At 38.0% G+C, this 24,214-nt stretch overlaps 1 protein-coding gene across 1 annotated transcript; it reads right to left on the reverse strand.

Moving 5' to 3' along the window:
• Positions 1 to 757: 757 nt before the first annotated feature.
• Positions 758 to 23,401, reverse strand: LOC308414622 (transmembrane protease serine 11C-like; the record flags this gene model as incomplete). The annotated part of the gene is made up of 3 exons (XM_080909860.1): positions 758 to 912; positions 9,823 to 9,938; positions 23,346 to 23,401. The coding sequence occupies 3 exons, from the start codon at positions 23,399 to 23,401 to the stop codon at positions 758 to 760; spliced, it is 327 nt and encodes a 108-aa protein (XP_080765986.1).
• Between the last annotated feature and the right edge of the window lie 813 nt (positions 23,402 to 24,214).

Genomic DNA, 24,214 nt, shown 5'->3' on the forward strand with positions numbered 1-24,214 from the left:
AAAGTCTTAGCCAGAGATTCTAAGAGCAATGGCAGATGAATGATGCCATCCAGCAGATCAGCGATGGCCTCTGGCTGATCCATGATGCCATCTGGCAGACCAATGATGTCATCTGGCAGACCAATGATGTCATCTGGCAGACCAATGATGTTATCTGGCTGATCCATGATGTCATCTGGCTAATCCATGATGTCATCGAGCAGACCAATGATGTCATCTGGCAGACAGATGACTTCATTCCTGCCCCTGACAATATGGTTAATGATATTACTCAAATTCGTTATAGTCGTTTCTGTGATAACAGAAGCTTCTGGCTAAGCACACTCAAGACTGTTGGTGGAACCTTTAACCAGGTGAACCTGAATGTGAAGCTGATTCCTAAGCAGATGTTTTGCAACCTTTTCTCAACCATGAGGGCCCCAAAGTGATCTTTCTTTGGGTCACACTGTCTTCCAGCCTGGCATGGTGTCTTCCTCATGGGACGAGTTGATTTTTGGATGAGAGGGAGCATAGCTTTAGTTTTGTGCATCTCAGAGTTCAAATATACATTATTCATGTAACTGATGAATTCATTGAAAATATCAGCTTGTTTACAGGTCATTTTTCTTAGCATTTCTTAAAATGTGTCTCTTCTTACACTTTCCTGTTCACATTTATAGAAGACTGCCTAAAATGGCTGACTCCTATAATCTAGAAATAAGGTACTGGTTAGAAACTGTTCTGAACTGGGAAGCTGACTGTTAGAGTCTTAAAACTTTTAGAAATGCACAGAAATAAAAAGCTTTCCACTTACCAAAGACACTATCTTTTTATTTAGGTCCATGTATTCCTGAGAATACGGCTTTGCAAATTTGCTGTCATAGTTAATGTTGTTAACCTTAAAGCTGACATGGTAGTAGAAAGGCGCTTTTCCTGAGGAAAGAAAAGGAAAATAGTTTTCCCACTATACACAACCACATGCTCAGAAAATGTCAGGTTACATTGTATCTCCAAGTCTTGCCCAGCAGATGTGGAAAGCGCTCAGGTGGAGGGATGTTAAATTATAACCTTCCACCAAAAATATATTCAAGGTATTTTAATGTGCCACTTTTCAAGTTCGGGCAATATGTTATAAAACAAAATTACATTAAACTATAGTAATTATCTTGGTCTTTGTGATTGCTATCCATTACATTTTAAAAAATCGGTCAAATCATAGGACTTTTTACTCACAGAGTGCCTAAGGAATTAAAATGTGCAATGGGGAAGATAAGAGGAGGCCTGTCCCGAGAGCCCTGCACAGTAAGTAAACTGAACAAAGAAATGAAGTGTGTGACGTTAGACAAGAGACAGGCCAGGAGTGAGGCTGGCCAGAGCCACTCAAGGTCCTCTAACAGAAAAGCAAAAACCCCTCTTCTTAAATGTTGAGCTTTACTTGTGTGGCTCCAGTCTGTATACTAAAGGGAAGAGTCCAGAGGGAGGGAGAGGGAGGAAGAGAGCTAAAAACAGGTTTATAAAAAGTGAAAAAAGCAAAAACATTTTGCAGTGTTTTGAGAAAATTCTTTATGCCAGTGTTTGCAATGGATCATTTTGAGTAGTCTGCGATGCCTTTAACAATAACTGAAGAGATACAAAGTAAAATAAAATAGTACTCTGTCTATGGTGTGTGTGCCTTTGTGTGTGTCTGTGTGTGAGTATGTGTGCCTGTGTATGTATGTGTGAGTGTGTGTGCCTCTGTGTGTGTGTGTGTGTGTGTGAGTGTATGTGCCTGTGTGTGTGTGAGTGTGTGTGTTTGCCTGTGTGTGTGTGCATGTGTGAGTGTGTGTGTTTGCATGTGTGTGTGAGTGTGCATGTGTGAGTGTGTGTGTGTGAGTATGTGTGTGTGTGAGTGTGTGCCTTTGCCTGTGTGTATGTGAGTGTGTGTGAGTATGTGTGTGTTTGCCTGTGTGTGTGTGAGTGTGTGGGTGTGTGTGTGTTTGTCTGTGTGTGTGAGTGTGTGTGTAGTGAGATGATCATGTGTTTTTTCTTCTTTGAGTTTGTATATGGTGAATTACGTTGTTGGATTTTCATATATTGAACTATCCCTGCATTCCTGGGATAAAGCTTATGATCATGGTGGATGATTGTTTTGATGTGTTTTTCATATATCTTTCTCCCTCCTTCCTGAGTCACTGTAAATTGAACTTAGAGACTGATGTACCCTAAGCAAGCGTTCTGTCACTGAGCTGCATCCCCAGTTTCATAGCAGTGCTCAAAAAATCTAAGTGATTCTGTGTTGGGGAAAAATTCATTGATTTAAAACAGGGATTTCAAAGATGATTTTCAGGACCAAATCTAGCCCAGTTTTATATATTCTATAAATGTATAATAGCTTTTGAATTTAGAATGAAAAAAGGTAAAAATAAAAGTCTAATAGAATTCTGCAGTAAACCTCATCTAGTCCTAGGCTTTTTTTTTTTTTTTTTTGGTTGGGAGGCTTTAATGACTGCTTCTTTTCCTTCAGGTGTTATGGGACTGTTTAGATGGTTTATCTGATCCTGATTAAACTTTAGTACCTGGCATCTGTATAGAAATTTGTCCATTTACTTTAGATTTTTTCAGTTTTATTGAATATAGGCTTTTGTAGTAGGATCTGATTATTTCTTGAATTTTCTGAGTTTATGTTGTTATGTCTCCCCTTTGATTTCTGATTTTGTTAATTTGGATACTCTCTCTGTGCCCTATAGTTAGTCTGGCTAAGGATTTATTGATCTTACTGATTTTTTTCAAAGAACCAGGTCCTGGTTTTGTTGATTTTTTGTATGGTTCTTTCTGTTTATACTTGGTTGATTTCTGCTCTGAGTTTGATTATTTCCTGCTGTCTACTCCTCTTGGGTGTATCTGCTTCTTTTTGTTCTAGAGCTGTGCTGTCACACTGCTCTTTCCAGTTTCTTTTTGGAGGCACTGAGAGCTATGAGTTTTCCTCTTAGTACTGCTCTCATTGTATCCATAGGTTTGAGTATGTTGTGCTTTCATTTTCGTTAAATCTAAAAAGTCCTTAATTTCTTCCTTCATTTCTTCCTTGATCATGTTATCATTGAGAAGAGCACTGTTCAGCTTCCATGTGTTTATGGGCTTTTTGTTGTCTTTGTTGTTATTAAAGACCAGCCTTAATCCATGGTGATCTGATAGGATGCATGAGAGTATTTCAATTTTCTTATGTCTATTGAGGCTTGTTTTGTGACTGACTACATAGTCAATTTTGGAGAAGGTGCTGTGAGGTGCTCAGAAGAATGTATATTCTTTTGTTTTAGGATGAAATGTCCTATAGATGTCTGTTAAATCCAATTGGTTCATAGCCTATGCTGATTTTTCTGTGTCTCTGTTCAGTTTCTGCTTCCATGATCTGTCAATTGATGAGAGTGGGGTGTTGAAGTCTGCCACCATTATTGTGTGTAGTGCAATACATGGTTTGAACTTTAGTAAGATTTCTTTTATGAATGTGGGTAACCTTGTATTTGGAGCATAGATGTTCAAGACTGAGAGTTCATCTTGATAGATTTTTTTTCTGTGGTGAATAAAAAGTGTCCTTCCTTATCCTTTTTGATAACTTTTTGTTGAAAATCTATTTTATTCGATGTTAGAATAGCTACTCCATCTTGTTTCCTGGACCATTTACTTGGAAGTTTTTTTCCCAGCTTTTTACTCTGAGGTAGTGCCTATCTTTATCTCTGAGATGAGTTTTCTGTATGCAGAAAAATGCTGGATCCTAAGACCAATACTCTCCAAACTATTCCACAAAATATAAACAGAAGCAACACTACCCAACTTGTTCTTTGAAGCCACAATAATGCTCAGACCTAAACTACGTAAAGAAAGTACAAAGAAAGAGAACTTCAGACCAATTTCACTCATGAACATTTATGCAAAAATACTCAATAAAATTCTTGCAAACCGATTCCAAAAACATACCAAAACAACCATCCACCACAATCAGTAGGCTTTATCCCAGGAATGCAGGGATAGTTCAACATACCGAAATCCATCAAAGTAATTCATCCATACAAACAAATTCAAAGAACACATGATCATCTCACTACATGCTGAGAAAGCATTTAACAAAGTTCAACAACCCTTTATGATAAAAAGGAAAAATCAGGAATCCAAGGCCCATACCTAAATATAGTAAAAGCAATATACAGAAAACCAGTAGCCAGCATAAAAGTAAATGGAGAGAAACTTGAAGCAATCCCATTAAAATCAGGGACTAGACAAGGCTGCATACGGTTCCCCTACCTATTCAATATAGTATTGGAAATCCTGGCCAGAGCAATTAGACAACAAAAAGAAAGTCAAAGGGATACAAATCATAAAAGGAAGAAGTCAAAATATCACTATTTGCAGATGACAAGATAGTATACTTAAATGACCCCAAAAATTCCACCAGAGTACTTTTACAGATGATAAACAACTTCAGCAAAGTGGATGGATATAAAATTAACTCAAACAAACCACCTTCTTCTACTCAAAGGATAAATAGACTGAGAAAGAAATTAGAGAATTGATACCCTTCACAATAGTCACAAAGACAATAAAATACCTTGGGGTTGACCCTAACCAAGCAAGTGAAGGATCTGTATGACAAGAACTTCAGGACTCTGAAGAAAGAAATTTAAGAAAATCTCAGAAGATGGAAACATCTCCTATGCTCAAGATTGGAAGGATTAACATTGTAAAAATGGCCATCTTACCAAAAGGAATCTACAGATTCAATGCAATCTTCATCAAAATTAAAACTCAATTCTTCATAGTGTTCATCTGGAATCACAAAAAAACCTAGAATAGTGAAATCTATTCTCAACAATAAAAAACTTCTGGGGGAATCACCATCCCTGATTTTAAGCTATATTACAAAGCAATTGTGATAAAAATTGCATGGTATTGGCACAAAGATAGGCAGGTAGATCAATGAAACAGAATTGAAGACCCAGAAATGAACCTACACATCTATGGTCACTCAATCTTTGAAAAAGGAGGTTAAAAACATTCAATGGAAAAGGACAGCCTCTTCAACAAATGGTGTTGGTTCAACTGGCAGTCAGCATGCAGAAGAATGCAAATTGACCCTTTCTTATATCCTTGTACAAAGCTCAAGTTCAAGTGGATCAAAGACTTCCACATAAAACCAGGAACACTGAAATTATTAGAGGAGAAAGTGAGGAAGAGCTTAGAACACATAGGCACAAGGGAAAATTTCCTTTACGGAACACCAACGGCTTATGCTCTAAGAATTGACAAATGGGACCTCATGATGTTGCAAAGCTTCTGTAAGGATAAGGACACTGTCAAGAAGATAAAAGGGCAGCCTACAGATTGGGAAAAAATCTTTACCAACCCTACATCTGATAGAGGGCTATTATCCAATATATACAAAAAACTCAAGAAGTTAGACTCTAGAGAATCAAATAATCCTATTAAAATGGGGTACAGAGATAAATAAAGAATTCTCAACTGAGGAATATTAAATGGCTGAGATACATCTAAAGACATGCTCAGATTCCTATTCATCAGGGAAATGCAAATCAAAAATAACCCTGAGATTCCACCTCACACCAATCAGAATGGCTAAGATCAAAAACTCAGATGACAGAAAATACTTGTGAGGATGAGAGAAAGAAGAACATTCCTTTACTGTTGTTGGAGTTGTAAGCTGGTACAACTACTCTGAAAATTTCTCTGGCCGTTCCTCAGAAAATTGGAATAGTACTACCTGAAAACCCAGCTATTCCACTCCTGAGCATATACCCCAAAGATGCTCCAACATCTAACAAGGACACATGCTCCACCATGTTTATAGCAGCCTTATTTACAACAGCTAAACCTGTAAAGAACCCAGATGTCCTTCAACAGAGAAATAGATACAGAAAGTGTGGTACATTTACAGAATGGAGTAATTGTATAACAATCATCAGCTATTAGAAACAATGACTTCATGAAATTGGTAGGCAAATGGATGGAACTAGAGACTATCATTCTGAGTGAGGTAACCCAGTCACAAAAGAACAAACATGGTATGCACTCACTGACAAGCAGATACTAACCCTAGAAAGCTCTGAATACCCAAGAAATTATTCACAGACCTTATGAAGCTCAAAAAGAAGGAAAACCAAAATGGTGATGCCTCAGTCCTTCTTAGAAGGGAGAACAAAACTCTTATGGGAGGAAATACAAGTTCAAATAGAGGAACAGGGATTGAAGAAAAGATCACTCAGAAGCCGCCTCTACTTGGGATCCACTACATATGCAGCCACCAAATCCAAGCACTATAGATGACCCTAAGAAGTACTTACTGGCAGGAACCAGAAAAAGATACCTCTTCAGGGACTATGTCAGAGCCATATAGATATAGCTGAGCATACCTAGGGACTGAACCCGAGGTCCCCAATGAAGGTGCTGAAGAAAGAACTGAAGGATCTGAAAGGGGTTGCAACCTCATGGGAAGAACAATATTATCAACCAACCTAACTCTCCAAAACTTATCTGAACTAAAACACCAACCTTTGAGCACTCATTGAGAGACCTATTGATTCAGTTGCATATGCAGTGGAGAATAGCAGTGTCTGGCATCAATGTGAGAAGAGGTTTTTGTTCCAGGGAGGGCATGTTTGCCCTGTATAGGGAATGCCAAGGCAATGGGGTGGAGATGGTGATCAGGAGGCAGTGTATCTTTGTGAAGGCAAATGGAGGGGGTTGGGGAATAAATATAGAGTATCTAATAAAATGAGAAAAAAAGAAAAAGCTAAAAATAAAAGACATTTGGTGATATGTGAAAGTTACATAAAAAAGTTACTCATAGGTCCTGAGTATCTGGTCCTTTATTCTCACCCTAGTAGGCAATGCAGTTGTGTAGCATACATATACACATGTAGGCAAAACACTCTTATGCATAACATTAAAAATAAAAACAGAAGGTGGACAAACTAGAAAGCTTATGATTATCATTTAGAGTACCATAAGGCAGAGAGGAGAAGGTATCTGTGAGGGAGAGGTACTCTACTTTGATTTGCTTAACTGATTTTTTTTTTTTTTTGACTAATTTCTGACTCTAGTGAAGAAATGGTTGTGAAAATATGGCTCATTGTTTCTGGGCTCAGAGCTTATGATAGTGAACTACAAACTACTGAAGAGTCATTAAAAAAGAAATAGATTTTAATCTTTGATTTGTGCTTTCTGGCATTGCTGGCATACTCTTGGCAATAATTATTTTTCATTGACAAATTTATCTCTATTCTGTTTGCATTTATTCCTTCTCCAGCATTTAGGCTTGAGACTCATCTGCCAAGTTTTCAACCAGAAGTCCAAACGCTCTGTAGGTGGCCTTTTGATTAGTTTCTAAAATGATGGAGTTTCTTTCCTGAGAAGTCTCTGCTTGCTCCTTAGGAAACACATTGTTTATCCCCTTGACTCTGAATGTTCATGGGGATTGCCTCTTTTTTATGCTGCTGAAACATCATAAACTCATTATGTGTTTCAAGATTAACTTTATTTCTTTGTACTTGCTTTTGGTCTGTGTGATTGTCGCCTGTAGGTGAGTGCCTCAAAACAAAAACAAAAACACCCAAAACAACAACAACAACAACAACAACAACAGAAGTCAGAACCCCTGGAAGAGGAGTTACAGGAATTTGTGAGTTGCCTGATAAATGGATGTCATAAGAAAATAGACTGGGTCCTCTGGAAGATCTTCAGCTTCTATAACCACTGAGTCATCTCTGCAGCCTAAGCACTTACTACTCATATTAAATATTCCATGCGGGAGTTAGACTTCAGTCCGTTATGGTCCTTAATCTGTTAGGGTATTTTCAGGGCAGTGTTGATCTGTTTTATGAAGTCTGTTTTTCAGCTTGATGAGAGGGGGAATAGCAATTCATCAAGCATTAAGTTGGTGATAATAATGTGATAAATAAATGCTCATATATTTCCAAATATAACTTCCTTAAATATTGTGTTTACCTTCAGTTTCTGGCACCTACTCTTGATGAACAAATGAGTTTAGACCCTATCTTTAAAGTGAATATTTCTTACTCATAGATTTTTTTTTTTTTGGTCATATGTTACGACTACAATTCTTGCTTTAACAGTGGTAACAGTTGTTGTTGCAATCTGTCTAATAAGTCTAAGTGGAAAATGAAGTGGTTGCAAACCCCTACTTCCTGTGGGGTGCTTCATTAACTCCCACTGCACAGTTCTCTCTGACTCAGCCTGTCAGTGTTCTTTTCCTTGTGTAAATGGAAATGAATACTAAATGAGTCAGTCAGACTCTTGTTATGTGAACCCTTTCCTAGAAATTAATATTATGTTTTCAAATACTAGTTTCCAATCAGTGAGTCATGGATTATGTAAAAATGGCAGCCTGGTGACCTCAGGAGATGATTCCAGAGGAAAATATGTATATGCATGACAACCATTGTTTTCGTAGACTTATGAAACTATGATTCCTATACCTGTACAAATTCCTTATTCGCAAGTACAAGAATTTAGAAATATTCCTTGGTTAGTTCTGCTCTTGGGATGTAACTGCCAAAGATGATCAGTCCTAGGTTAGCCTTTGTTTTCAAGAAGGGGTTTTCTATGAACCTTCATTCTGATCTCAGGTTTTATGGCTTCCAGGGGAGCAATAACTGTAAAGTTACTAATATCAGGGCAACATTTGTATGTGGGTACTTTCTAAAAGTAAAAGAGCATCCAGAAAGTTGGGATCTATTGCCACTGTTCTAAAAAGAATTTGCTATGACAAGTGATAAGACCCACGAGGCAGCTGAGAAAGCAAGAATGAAGATGACAGGTTCCTAAGGACAGACAGACAGAAGAACATGTTTAGTGTTCTACAGTCACCAGGATGACTGTATTTTATGATTATATATTTTACAGGTTAAGAAAGAATTTAGAAGAATTCAGAAGAAAAATGTCAAGATTAGACACAAAGCAAAGATATAATTAAAGGGGATGGACTTTAATCCCCTTGATTATTAAACATTATGTACCAATCATAATTCTGTATCCCATAAGATATACAATACAAGGTTTTTAATAATGAAAAGAACGTCTTTGTGTTTAAAATGGTCAGAAAAAGACACAGACAACTTGACATAGTGCTCTACTTTAAATAAAAAATAAACTCAATGACCTCATAATTTTTTTCTAATTTATGGATACTCTATATAGAAAGTTTGTAGATGTACTGACCTTCATGGTTCAATACTGGAGAAAAGTCTAGATTTAAGAAGGATTTTTATGGGTAGAAAATATTGTTTAGAAGAAACACAGTTTTTGGAGTGAGAAATATTATTTATGTAGTAGGAAATCTTAAGTCCTTATCTTTTATATTTACTTGTTTGCCTGCTGATCTCATAAAGCTACTAAGTTCTAACATATAGGGGTTGTGTCTACTTTCTTCATCAATATATCCTCAATCCAAAAATCTTTCCTAAAGACAGAACAAGACAAAACAAAACAAAGCAAAGAACACCACAACTCTAGTTTTAAATGCACTGGGCTAAAAGTCACTTGAGGTCAAAGTCTGAGGACAAACATTTACTATTTTAACTGTAATAATAATTCCAATAAAAGTGCCATGATCATATAAAAGCTCACAAAACCATGAAACATATGCAATTTTTATGGGTTAGTTATTCCTCAATAAGGTTTTAAATGTTAGCAAAGTAAATGTTAATGACCTTAAGGGTATAAAAGCAGAACAAACAAAAGACATCTGTCTCCTTTCCTTTCTCACATTTCTTAGTTTTCCCAATATGGTCACAGTAAACCCATGTGACCAAAAACACAAACATAACGGATACTTACCACAGGCGGCAAAATAGGCTATGAGTCCAATTATTACCGCAGCAAGCACCGCCATTAAGATTCCCAGGGTTATCTTTCCACATCTTGTGAGTTTTATCTTTGTTTTGCATTCCGTTCTGAGTAAACGGACAGGAAGGTGTCAGTAAGAGCTCAATTTCGGCTGGTTGGAAATACATACGCATTTAATATTAAGTGCAAAAGTGTGTTACTTTACATTAATGATGTATTCAGTAGACTGATGGGTTTCCAAACAGTGGAGAACTTGGGTATACATTATTGGGGCTGCTTGTTTCTCAGTGACTGTGATCGATAATGGTAATACTAAATCAATGTTCACTTATTCCTTCTAAAACTATTTGTTTTACTCTGCCAGGCATTGCTGTGGGGACAGTCATGTCTGTTCCTATGAAGCTTGCAAACTGCGGAGAGTAGAGATAGATGGGACCCAATAAATAAATAATTGAATGAATAAATACATGCAATCTATAACTGGCTACAAGTAATATAGGAAAGGAAGACCCGGAAAGATCAGAAACAAGGGAGCCTGTACTAATTCCAACTGCTATAAAGTCCAGCGGTCAGGGGTAAGACCCAGGAAGATAATACGTGAGAACAGTGGGCAGAACTAAGGGGGTTATGCATACTGACATCTGGAAAATTTCAGACAAAAGGGAATGACTCAAGGAAGGCCCGGAGTAAGCACACGTTTGTCATAGTGGGTCGTGTGGCTGGGGCTGTCGTGAGGGAAGTGTAGTGTGAACGCAACCTTGAGAGGCAGTAAGGTTCAGATGTCCAGAGCCACGTGATAATGATTTTGGTTTTCCTCCGAGCAAACTGGCAGCACTGAGCAGGTTTGAGTGGGGGAGTGTGATGACTTGGCCTAATGTCTTAAAGGAACGCCTTTGCATGTTGTGAAAAATTTTCTCTAGAGGACAGGGGCGAGAGGGACAAGACCGAAAATATGGCAGCGACTGAAACAGAAGATGCTATTGGCTGAGACCAGAGTACTAGAGATTCAAGGAAGAGTGTCAGTTTTGTACAGATTTTAGGGACAAAGCTGATAGAGATATCCCGATGAAAAGCTGGATTCTAAGACAGGAGTTGAGGATAATTTTCTAGGTATTTAGCTGGGACGCTTAAAATAGGGCATTGCCATCCCATGGGATTAAAAGGCTTCCGTGCAGGAGTAGTATTGCTTTTAGGGATGTTTAGCAGGTATTTATGAGTCAACGTGGGTTAGATACACAAGCATAGCATTTGGAATAGGATTATGTGTTGGTCTTACTAACATGTCATCCCCGAGCACATACGGAATAGTGTCGCAGAGGATGACAATACCAAGTGGGTAACTGTAGGTAGAGAAACAGATCAAGAGAGGATCACCACTGGAAATTTTTGCCAGAGTGCTAGAGAGAAAGAAGACCTAGCAGAGGGTAGATGCTAGAGGGAGTTACAAGGAGGAGAGCCAGTTAGAGTGGATCCTGGAGGTCGATGCAGGGCAATCAAGGATGAGGACCAGGCAAAGCTGAGCCGGACGGAATCGAGAGTAAGGATGCAGGTCACAGAAGGGCCTCACGAAAGTGATCTTGACAGGAAGCTCTAGGAATAACAGGGCTAGAGAGTTAAAAAGAGGACGGAATTAGTGTAAGTGGAACAGGACAAGAAGAGGAAAGGAAAGGCCCTGTATCCAGGGCAGGAAGTAGAAAATGACTTCAAAGAACTTGAATACACATAAAAAAGAGACTAGTTAAACAGATTGCCACATTCCTAATTCATAAACTTAAGAACCACTGACATTTTATAACATTATTCACTTCATGTCTGTTTTCAAGTAGTTAAATGAGTTTAGGAGATCACCCTAGGTAACTTATATTCTATATAAATATTAAGAGTAATTTCTGTGACCATTACTACACCTAGTGAAGCTACTATTAATTTCTTAATATCCATTGATATTAAGATATATAGGTTCACATTTAAACTTGTTTTTAAAATGTCTTTAACATATTCAGTTTGAACCGAACTTAGAATCAAAATCACTATCTTGCATTTGGTTGTCATATGTCTTGACTTTTTGAACCTGGAATGTTTTTCAAATTCTGCTTCATCTTTTCTTTTGTGACATTTCTATGCTGTAGTGGCTGGTCAAATTAATTATTATAGTGTGTTCTTTCTATAATGTGTTTCTGCTATGTTTAAAAAGGCTTCACATTCACATTCCATTTTGAAGCAATTACAGATTTCCATGCAACTAGGAGAAATATTATTTCTTTGTACCCTTTAAATAGTTTTCCTTAATGGCAACTTGTACTATAACATCACAACTTGGATACTGACATGCACAGAGCCAAGATATTGAACCTTTTTATCATCGAGACCCTGAATGTTTAACTACTCAATCAATTTGTCTCTTCCTCCAAAACTTTTTTAACCCCTGCCAATCACCAATTTGATTTCCCTTCTTGTGTGTTTGTATTGCAAGAACATTACAGAATAAAATCATATAATACATAACATTGGAGATGTTTCTCACTCAACTGTTTAATTTGTTATTTATTATTTACAAATCATGGGGTTATGAATTTTATGTATTAAGTACATCTTGGAAACAATAGACAAAGGCATAGGAGAATAAATGTAATTTTAATCAATTTGTTTAAAAATCTGTGTGAATGTGTGTATATGGTTGGCTACAAATACCTGTGGATGTATACAAGGGTCAGACACCAATGCCATGTGCCTTGCTCTCTCTCCTCACCTTCTTTTATTTTTTTTTAACGACTATATTTTGCAAAACAAAGATAAATGTACAGATTTTAAACATTTTTTGCTTAAAATTATACATTTTTGTCAGTACTGTTTTTTCAGACATTAAAATAAATTTTACATAAAACCATGTGAATATATTTTTTAGTCAGTAATTGATTTTTTTCAAGGGCTTGACAGTATGCATTGAAAACCTACTAGTTACAATAAGCGTAAAGTACATGCAAAACAAAACACAACATGGAAATAGTCAAAGTCTTCTTGTTTTGTGAATATATGTATATTTTTTGTTTTCTTTATTTCTTGGACTTCATACAGTCTGTGAGTTGTTTCTGGGGGAGTGCAAGCCTCTGGGGTTAGCATCCCACTATCAGTGAGTGCATATTATGTCTGTTCTTTTGTGACTGGGTTATCTCACTCAGGATGATCTTCCCTAGATGCAGCCATTTTCTTAAGAATTTGGTTAAGTCATTGTTTCTGGTGGCTGAGTAGTATTCCATTGTGTATATGTACCACAATTTTTGTATCCATTCGTCTTCTGAAAGACATCTGGGATCCTTCCAGCTTCTGGCTATTATAAATAGAGCTGCTATGAACATTGTGGTGCATATATCTTTGTTGTGTATTAAAGTGTCTCTGGGGTATATGCCCAGAAGTGGAATAGCTGGGTCTTCTGGTAGTACTATATCCAATTTTCTGAGGTATCGCCAGACAGATTTCCAGAGTGGTTGTATTAGCTTGCAACCCCACCAACAGTGGAGAAGTGTTCCTCTTTCTCCGCAGCCTCACCAGCATCTGCTGTCATCTGAGTTTTGGATCTTGGCCAATCTGACTGGTGTGAGGTGGAATCTTAGGGTTGTTTTGATTTGCATTTCCCTGATGGCTAAGGATGTCGAACACTTCCTCAGATGTTTCTCGGCCATTCGGTGTTCCTCAACTGAAAATGATTTGTTTATCTCTGTACCCCATTTTTTAATAGGGTTATTTGATTCTCTGGTGTCTGGCATTTTGAGTTCCTTGTACACCTTGGATATTAGGCCTCTATCTGATGTGGTGTTGGTAAAGATCTTTTCCCATTCTGTTGGTTGCCGTTTTGTTTTCTTGACGATGTCCTTAGCCTTACAGAAACTTTGCAATCTCATTAAGTCCCATTTGTTAATCTTTGACCTTAGAGCTTGAGCCATTGGTGTTTTGTTCAGGAAATTTTCTCCTGTGCCTATGTGTTCTAAGGTTTTCCCTACTTTCTCATCTAATAGTTTCAGTGTATCTGGTTTAATGTGGAGATCTTTAATCCACTTACACTTGAGCTTTGTACAAGGAGATAAGAACGGGTCTATTTTCATTCTTTTGCATGTTGAGTGCCAGTTGGACCAGCACCATTTGTTGAATAGGCTGTCCTTTTTCCATTGAATGTTTACTGCTCCTTTGTCAAAAATTAGGTGACCATATACATGAGGGCTCATTTCTGGATCTTCTATTCTATTCCATTGATCCACCTGCCTATTTCTGAACCGGTACAATGCAGTTTTCAGCACAATTGCCTTGTAATATAGCTTGAGGTCAGGGATAGTGATTCCCGCAGATGTTTTTTTGTTGTTGAGGATGGATTTCGCTATTCTAGGTCTTTTGTTATTCCATATGAAATTGCACATTGATCTTTCCAATTCCATGAAGAACTGGGTTGGAATTTTGATGGGGATTGCATTGAATCTGTAGATTGCTTTTGGTAGGATGGCCATTTTTAAGATGTTGATCTTTCCAATCCATGAGCATGGGAGATCTTTCCATTTTCTGAGATCCTCCTCAATTTCTTTCTTTAGAGGTTTGAAGTTCTTGTCATACAGGTCCTTCACTTGCTTAGTTAGAGTCACACCAAGATATTTCATAGTTTGTGTAACGATTTTGAAGGGTACCTTTTCCCTAATTTCTTTCTCCACATGTTTGTCCTTTGAGTATAGGAAGGCTACTGATTTGTTTGAGTTAATTTTGTATCCGGCCACTTTGCTGAACTTGTTTATCAGCTGTAGGAGTTAGCTGGATGTTGTTTTTGGGGTCACTCAAGTACACTATCATGTCATCGGCAAAGAGTGATGTTTTTAAATCTTCCTTTTCGATTTGTATCCCCTTGATCTCCTTTTGCTGTCTAAATGCTCCAGCCAGGACTTCCAGTACTATGTTGAATAGGTAGGGGGAGAGTGGCAGCCTTGTCAGGTCCCTGGTTTAAGTGGGATTGCTTAAAGTTTCTCGCCATTAAGTTTGATGTTGGCTGTTGGTTTGCTGTATATTGCTTTTATTATGTTTAAATATGGGCCTTGGATTCCTGTTCTTTCCAGGACTTTTAACATGAAGGGGTGTTGGATTTTGTCGAATGCTTTCTCAGCGTCTAGTGAGATGACCATGTGATTTTGGTCTTTAAGTTTGTTTATATGGTGGATTATGTTGATGGATTTCCTTATGTTAAACCATCCCTGCATCCCAGGGATGAAGCCTACTTGGTCATGATGAATGATGGTTTTGATGTGTTCTTGGATTCGGTTAGCAAGGATTTTGTTGAGTATTTTTGCATCAATGTTCATAATGAGATTGGTCTGAAGTTCTCTTTCCTTGTAGGGTCTTTGTGTGGTTTAGGTACGAGGGTTATTGTAGCCTCAAAAAATGAGTTGGGTAATATTCCATCTGATTTTATCTTTTGGAATAGTTTGGCAAATATTGGTGTTATATCCCCAATAAATGTCTGATAAAATTCTGCACTGAACCCGTCTGGACCGGGCTTTTTTTGGTTGGGAGGCTTTTGATGACTTCTTCTATTTCTTTAGGTGTTATAGGGTTATTTAGATGGTTTACTTGGTCCTGGTTAAACTTTGGGACCTTGTATCTGTCTAGGAATTCGTCCATTTCCTCCAGATTTTCCAATTTTGTAGAGTATAAGTTTTTGTAGTAGGATCTGATGATTTCTTGAATTTCCTTAGTTTCAGTTGTTATGTCACCACTTTCCTTTCTGATTTTGTTAATTTGGATACTCTCTCTTTGCCCTTTAGTTAGTCTGGCTAGGGGTTTATCAATCTTGTTGATTTTCTCAAAGAACCAACTCTTTGTTTTGTTGATTTTTTTCAATGGTTCTTTTTGTTTCTATTTGGTCTATTTCTGCCCTAATTTTGATTATTTCTTGCCGTCTACTCTTTTTGGGTATATCTGCTTCCTTTTGTTCTAGGGCTTTTAGCTGTGCTGTCAGGTTGCTGATGTGAGCTCTCTCCAGTTTCTTCTTGGAAGCACTTAGGGCAATGAGTTTTCCTCTCAATACTGCTTTCATTGCATCCCATAGGTTTGGGTATGTTGTATTATCGTTTTTGTTGAATTCTAGAAAGTACTTAATTTCTTTCTTTATTTCTTCTTTGACCCTGCTATCCTTTAACAGAGCGTTGTTTAGTTTCCATGTGTATGTGGGCATTTTGTTGTCTTTGTTGTTGTTAAAGACTAGCCGTAGACCATGGTGATCTGAGAGGATGCATGGGAGTATTTCAATCTTCTTATATCGATGAAGGCTCGTTCTGTGTCCAATTATGTGGTCAATTTTCGAGAAGGTGCCATGGGGTGGTGAGAAGAAGGTGTATTCTTTTACTTTAGGATAGTATGTTCTGTATATGTCTATTAATTCTAGTTGGTTCAAAGTCTCTGCTAGTTTTGTAGTGTCCTTGTTCAGTTTCTGTTTCCCTGATCTGTCCATTGGTGAGAGTGGGGTATTAAAGTCTCCCACTATTATTGTGTGGGGTCAAATGTATTTTTTGAGCTTTAGTAGAGTTTCTTTTATGAATGTGGGTGATTTTTTATTTGGAGCATATATATTAAGGATTGAGAGTTCCTCCTGACAGATTTCCCCGGTAATGTGTAAAAAGTGTCCTTCTTTATCTTTTTTGATAACTTTTGGTTGGAAATTTACTTTATTCGATATTAGAATAGCCACTCCAGCTTGCTTCTTGGAGCTGTTTGCTTGGATGTTTTTTTCCCACCCTTTTACTCTGAGATAGTGTCTGTCTCTGTCTCTGAGATGAGTTTCCTGTATGTAGCAAAAGGCTGGTATTGTTTATGTATCCAGTCTGATAGTCTATGTCTCTTTATTGGGGAGTTGAGACCATTTATGTTAATAGATATCAAGGAATAATTGTTTCTGTTTCCTGCCATCTTTGCTTTTTTGGGTTGAGTTGTGTCTGTGTTTTTTTCTTCTTTAATTTTCTTGTTTAGGAGTTTTCTTGTTTTTACTAGGCTGTATTTTCCCTCCTTGTATTGGGTTTTCCACCTATAATTCGTTGTAGTGCTGGGTTTGTGGTCAGATATTGTGTGAATTTTGATTTGTCTTGAAATATCTTTGTCTCTCCATCGATGGTGATTGATAGTTTTGCTGGGTATAGCAGCTTGGGCTGGCACTTGTGCTCTCTTAAGGAGTGCATGATGTCTGTCCAGGCTTTTCTAGCTTTCATAGTCTCCGTTGAGAAATCGGGTGTGAGTCTGATTGGTCTGCCTTTATATGTTACCTGACCTTTTTCCCTTACTGCTTTTAGTATTCTTTCTTTACTTTGGGCACTTGATGTTTTTACTATTATGTGTCGGGAGGTATTTCTTTTCTGGTCCAACCTATTTGGAGTTCTGAAGGCTTCTGTTATGCTCGTGGTCATCTCATTCTTGAGGGTAGGGAAGTTTTCTTCTATGATTTTGTTGAAGATATTTACTGTGCCTCTTAGTTGATACTCTTCTCCCTCTTCTATTCCTATTATCCTTAGGTTCGGTCTTCTCATTGTGTCTTGTATTTCCTGGACATTTTGGGTTAGGAGCTTTTTGTTTTTTGCATCTTCTCTGGCTGTTTTGTCTATGTTTGCAATGTTGTCTTCTGCCCCCGAGATTCTCTCCTCGATCTCTTGTAATCTGTTGGAAATGCTTGCTTCTGTCACTCCTGATTTCTTTTTTTGGTGTTCTGAATCTAGGGTTATCTCTTTTAGCATTTTCTTTATTGTGTCAATTTCTGTTTTATTTTCCCTCTTCCATTCCTTTATTTCTTTGGTTCTGTTTTCCTCTCGTTCTTTGAGTTCTTTGAGTGTTTTTCTTGTTTCTTCTTTAAAAGCTTCTGAATCTTTTTGCTTTTCCTCCTTTTCTTGTTTAAGTAACTCTATCAGCGTCTTGAGGCATGATTTCAGGTCTGTGTCTTCTTTTTCTGGAGTGTTTGGAATTCCGATGTTTGCTACTATGTGAGAGCTGGGTTCTGGTGTTGGTAGATTGTCTTAGTTTCCTTGGGATATACCCTTTCTCTTTCCTCTTGCCATTTTGTTTTCAGTGATATGTTCTTGCCTTTCCCTTGTATCTGGTCTGTGTCCCTGGTACACTTTCCGTGTGCACTCCTCAGAGATCTCTCTACTCCCCGGCAGCCCAGGTTCTGGGTGGCAGCTGGGCCAGGCTCCGCTCTGCGTCCTGAAGTCGCCTTCGGGTGGAAACAGACGTTCCTAAGATCTGTTCCTGGTCACAGATGCTCAGCCTCTACGAGCCGCCTTTCCGGCTGGCAGGTGGGCCAGGCTCCGCTCTGCGTCCTGAAATCGTCTCCGGGTGGGAACAGAAGTTCCTAAGATCTGTTCCCGGTCACTGGATCGGGGAGGACAGGGCAGGTCAGGGTAGGGGGTGCCCTTTCCGTGTGTACTTCGCAGAGATCCCTCTGCTCCCCATCAGCCTAGGTCTCCCACTCACCAGTTGCTCAGCCTGTACGAGCAGCCTTTCTCTCCTCACCTTCTTAATGAGCAAATCTAGAATTATTTTGAATGACATGCTAGTTTAGACATTTTCTGTTAGTGAGAACCTTGTTCCCTGGGATAGGATCCCACAGTAATGAACATGTGTAATGGTTCTCTGCAAACCCCAGCATGTCACCCAATCAAAGGCACAGCTGCAAAAAGCCTCTGCAGTAAGTTCCACCTTAGTGTTTGAGTCATTTGCCCACCCTGGAGCTTCTGATCCATTCAGATCCCCACGATCTGCCTGCCTTTGCCTCTTGCGCACTGATTCTAGGAGCTGCAACCTCCAGGGTGGCTTTTTAAGCGGGTGCTGGGTCTCTCAGCTCAGGTCCAGTTGCTCGTCCAGCAAAACCTTCACTTATTGAGCCCCCAGTAAAAACTTGTATATTTTAAAGGTTTTTTTTTTTTAATTTAAAACTTATAAACTTTAAATCTGTTATAAAAACTTTTCTTATTTACAAACTGGAAAGCCATTTTTATTGGATATTTTATATATTTACATTTCAAATGTTATCCCCTTTCTTGGTTTCCCCTCTGGGAGCCTCCTATTCCCTCCCCCTGCCCCTGCTTTTATGAGGGTTCTCACCCACTCACCAGCTACCGCCTCCCCACCCTGGCATTTTCCTACACTGGGTCAATGAGCCTCCACAGGGCAAGGGCTTCTCATCCCATTGATGTCTGACAAGGCCATCCTCTGCTACATATGCAGCTGGAGCCAGGGTCCCCACATGTGTATTCTTTGGTTGGTGGTTTAGTCACTGGGAAACCATTTTATTTTAATATATTTGTTTTAGCACTGGAAAATGCTATTTTATTTTATTTTATGTGGAAGAAAAGGCTTTAAATGTAAATGAAGAATTTATCATCACCCATTTCTGTTACCCACTTTCTCTTTTCCCCCTGTCAATGTAACATGGAAGAACTGTACAGAGTTAACGTGTTCTGTGTGCTCTGTCTTGCTACCATCTTGCAGGACTGGAGACAAGCTCCACAGACTAGACAGAGTCAGGCCAGAACACTGTGTTCCTGCTTACGGAGGGTGGAAACCTGAAAATTAGATTCTGGCAGATTCATGTCTCCCAAGACCATGCTCCCTGACTTCTTCTCCTGTGACTTCACACCATTCTTTTGTTCTCATATCTTGACTCTTCACCTTATAAGCACATTCATACTGTGGGAGTCTATTCGATAACCTTATCCTCATAAAATCATGCCATTTTAATTTTTACTATATGCATTCATGTTCTGAGATATCAGGGGCTAGAATATTAATGTATGGAAGGGAGAACACACTTGAATCCATTTAATATATATGTATATATTATGTATGTATTTTGCTTTACATTAACATTCTGAGTTACTATTAGTAAATGTATGAATAGCAGTATTTTATTTCACATTAAGATAAACTCATATTTTGTTTTATATGCCATATTACATACTTCATGTTCTATGTTTTACTTATTCTATAAACTACTCATATACATGTTACATATGTACATGATTATATAAATATTTCTAACATCAAGAAGCATACATATATATTTTACTAACTATACTAAATGCTCATCACATTGAATAACCTATATTAGTGCCTATATAAGTTTTGATTTTTGTTTGGTGGCACTGAGTCTCTGAGCTGATAGTTTTTTTGTTTCTATTTTTTTGTTTTTCTAAAGAAGCTGTGTCAGCTTGGGTTCCAATGTGGATGCCATTTCCATGTCTTCTCAGAAAACTCATTTTACTTCAAATGAGATTCTCCTTATTAAAAAGTCCATTGTCCAAGTTATTTGCACAAATATTGGTGTCTTTCAGTGTTTTCATACTATACCTACAAGCACTTGGGGTCAGGATAAAGAAAAATATTTCTTCTGATGTGCTCAGTTCTCCTCCTTGAAATCCTAGTTTAAGAAATTTTTCTGATTTAGACAGAAAATATGTTTTCCCAGCTTGTGTACTGGCTCTGGAGTAGTATTTCTAATTTTGGGTGAAGTTATTGTCCAAATGATAAGGTAAGTCCTAGGAATCTCATTCTACACATGAGCGTGTGCCCTCAGACATTTCTCTCTACACTTTACTAGTAAAAACATGTATATTTACCCTTTACTCATACAGCTTACCACAGAATAAGTCTCAATGAAAATGTTTTAAATGAAAAATTTGATGTCGTAAAAAGCGTCTATTTTTCAACTCTTTTAAACAGCGTTCTTTATAACAGAGTCATATAAAATTCTGCTTCTATTAATAAAAAGCCAAGCACTAAAGTTTTGTAATAATTTCATAATTTATAGATATTTAGAAACTGTTTGCTGTTTTACATTCTGATTTCCTGCAAAGCTTTGTAGAAGTGACTCTTGGGTACAAAATATTGATTGGGAAACATCATTGACTTCAAACTCCCTGATGTGACTTCCTGGAGGGAGAAACTTCCTGGTCTGGAGCTGGGAGGGATTTGCAACCTGTTCATTTTTTGCTTCTCATTTTAAGGAAGGGGAGTCAGCCTTTATTGTGATCATTGTCTCTGGGCCAGCAGGAGCTTAGCAGAGGGGCTGCCTCTGGCTGTCCTCACACATCTAGGGTTTGCTCACTTCCTAGAAATCCTTCCTATTCCCAAAGGTCTTCCTGGTTCCACGTGGAGCAGCATATTTTAAACTCAAGAAAAAGTCCCACTTTGTTCTCATTCTTTTTCTTTAGAACAGTCTTATAAACAGCAGGCCTGCTCATCCTACTTCCCAAATTACTAGATGAAATATGGTTTGTAAAACAAACTGCATGACATTAAACAGAAGCCGAGTCTTGGTAAAAAGTTGAGATAAACAACAACAACAACAACAACAACCTTGCTTTGACTTGATTTTAGCAACACCTGCTACTTTTCCACACTGACAGAATGTATATTAGGTGCCATCTGGAATGATGGTAAGATTAGTGAGGCAAATCAGGGAAATGCAAATCAAAACAACCCTAAGATTCCACCTCACACCAGTCAGATTGGCCAAGATCCAAAACTCAGATGACAGCAGATGCTGGCGAGGCTGTGGAGAAAGAGGAACACTTGTCCACTGTTGGTGGGGTTGCAAGCTAATACAACCACTCTGGAAATTGGTCTGGCGATACCTCAGAAAATTGGATATAGTACTACCTGAAGACCCAGCTATTCCACTTCTGGGCATATACCCCAGAGACACTTTAATACACAACAAAGATATATGCACCACAATGTTCATAGCGGCTCTATTCATAATAGCCAGAAGCTGGAAGAAACCCAGATGTCCTTCAGAAGACGAATGGATACAAAAATTGTGGTACATATACACAATGGAATACTACTCAGCCACCAGAAACAATGACTTAACCAAATTCTTAAGAAAATGGCTGCATCTAGAGAAGATCATCCTGAGTGAGATAACCCAGTCACAAAAGAACAGACATAATATGCAGTCACTGATAGTGGGATGCTAACCCCAGAGGCTTGCACTCCCCCAGAAACAACTCACAGACTGTATGAAGTCCAAGAAATAAAGAAAACAAAAAATATACATATATTCACAAAACAAGAAGACTTTGACTATTTCCATGTTGCATTTTGTTTTGCATGTACTTTACGCTTATTCAACTAGTAGGTTTTCAATGCATACTGTCAAGCCCTTGAAAAAAATCAAGTACTGACTAAAAAACATATTCACATGGTTTTATGTAAAATTTATTTTAATGTCTGAAAAAACAGTACTGACAAAAATGTATAATTTTAAGCAAAAAATGTTTAAAATCTGTACATTTATTTTTGTTTTGCAAAATAAAGTCGTTTAAAAAAAGATTAGTGAGGCAAAAATTATTTATAAAAGATATACAGTGATGTCCAACTGTGGCCTGGTTCTAAAATTATTAATCTCTTGAGCTTAAAAATAGGGTCTGTCTTTACAGTGTTGCTCAGATAATATTTATGGAGTATAAGAAGGTGATCCACTTAATATGAAGGAGGTAAAATGCACTACTTAGACATGAGATTTTATAGGTTTTGGTAAGCAAATAAAATGATTAACAGTAACTAAATTTTATGGAAAATATTCGACTATTTCTCTAACAGCAAAAAAAGCTAAATACTAATGTGAATAAGAAACATGACATTATTAAGTTAAACATCCCAACATGCTGGTTACTCCATTTTATCCAGATTGTATCAATTTAAACAACAATAGTAGTGCCCAACTAGTTCATCAATATTTGCATTTTGTGATAGTGCTGGAAAGAATATGTATGTAAACATTTGAATTTGTGTTAATCTGATTAGCTTAAAAATTAAAGTGGAAATGTAAAGCTTCTGGTCCACCTACGTTCTAAATAATAGGCCATTACTTTTTTTTTTTGGCTTCGAAGGCTAATTACTAGCTAATGCATCATTGCTAATGTCAGGAATTACAACGTTCTTTTGGTTTTTGCCTTTGTTTCCAAACTGAATGTTCAATCACGGTGCCAAAAATATTGAGTCGTGAAGCCCCGTGGTGTTCTAATAATTAAAAAAATAAATCCTCAGCTTTGTCTTTCCACTTCCAAGTAGAAGAGCACAGTAAATGAGACAGCAAACACAACTACATTTCCATCACTCCACACCGCTAGAAGACATGTATTTTATATATATGTTTAGTATTCTTTGTATATTCATGGTGAAATTGTCTTTTAAAGATACCCCAGTCCCTAATCTTCAAGTTTTAACAATTATACAAGAACACCTTGTTTATATCTGAACAGTTCCCTAGGGAATTTAAAGAGAACTCCAGTGGCGAAAATTCTCCCATCGTAACCATTTTCCCTTTGTTCTGGGCTTGTGTTGGTCCTATTTCTGTAGGAGATGAAAGGAAATGCTCATTTTTAAGAACCTTAGAAAATCAGGTTAAGTAGATAACTATGCTTGTCCTCTCATCAGGACCCTCACCGGAGCCAGGACAAAGGCTCCTGCCCCCTCCCCTCCCCCGCACTGCCACACACCTGTTCTGCAGGGCTGCCCATGTCTCTTCGCTCCTCCGAGGCTGTCCCCTGGCCATCTTCCCCTTGAGTGCTGCGTGGCAGCACAGTCATCCTCCACCTATTTAGCTTACAAGAATCTAGGGCTTTTATGTGTTTTATGATAATGGCCTAATGATAATACTTAGCACTTACACAACTTTTCATCTTCAAAGTGCTTTCCAAACATTTATTAATTAAATTTAAAACATTAGTAAACTGTGAGCTGTGTATATGACAATCCATAGGCAATAAATAGTCCTATCAGCCCAGTTGGGTGTGGGGGGCAAAACTTCAAGTTAAGTTGTGGTGACCAAGGAAGTAGGTGGACAGACTGGTTTGAGAAACGTGGGTTTGTGTGTCCTGCGTGAAAGACAATTGTCTCCACTCCTTGCCTGGCTTAGACCTCACGTCTAAAATGTGTGGCGCTTTCTCTTTGGTTCCCCTGTGAACAGCCGGTGGCTCTTGAAGCCCTAACCTTCCATTAGGACCTGAATGTTTTCCAACCCATAACTCTCCTGTAACCGTGTATCATCCTTCCGTGGGTTCCGTCCTGAACTTTTTACTACTGCTTTAATTTCAGTGCTCTTTAAAAGAATGTTTGATACTCTGAAGTCTATAGGCTGTTGAGTTTTAATTAAAAGATGTATGGCTTTAACTAGCAATTTTCCACGTTTTTTTGGACAGCTTTCTGGCTTTTCGGGGCCAATTTTGATACTGGTGTAGAGGCAAGATAGAGCACATCTTAATGTTCAACTATGTGGAAAAAATTAAATTTGCTAGAGGCCAGGGACACAGTAAGGGTGTAAGAAAGGGTCTAGTTTATATGCTGTAGGAGAAAGAGTTTTCTTGCC

The sequence above is a fragment of the Micromys minutus genome (assembly GCF_963924665.1).
Source record: "Micromys minutus genome assembly, chromosome: 1".
In the NCBI taxonomy this organism is placed as follows: Eukaryota; Metazoa; Chordata; class Mammalia; order Rodentia; family Muridae; genus Micromys; species Micromys minutus.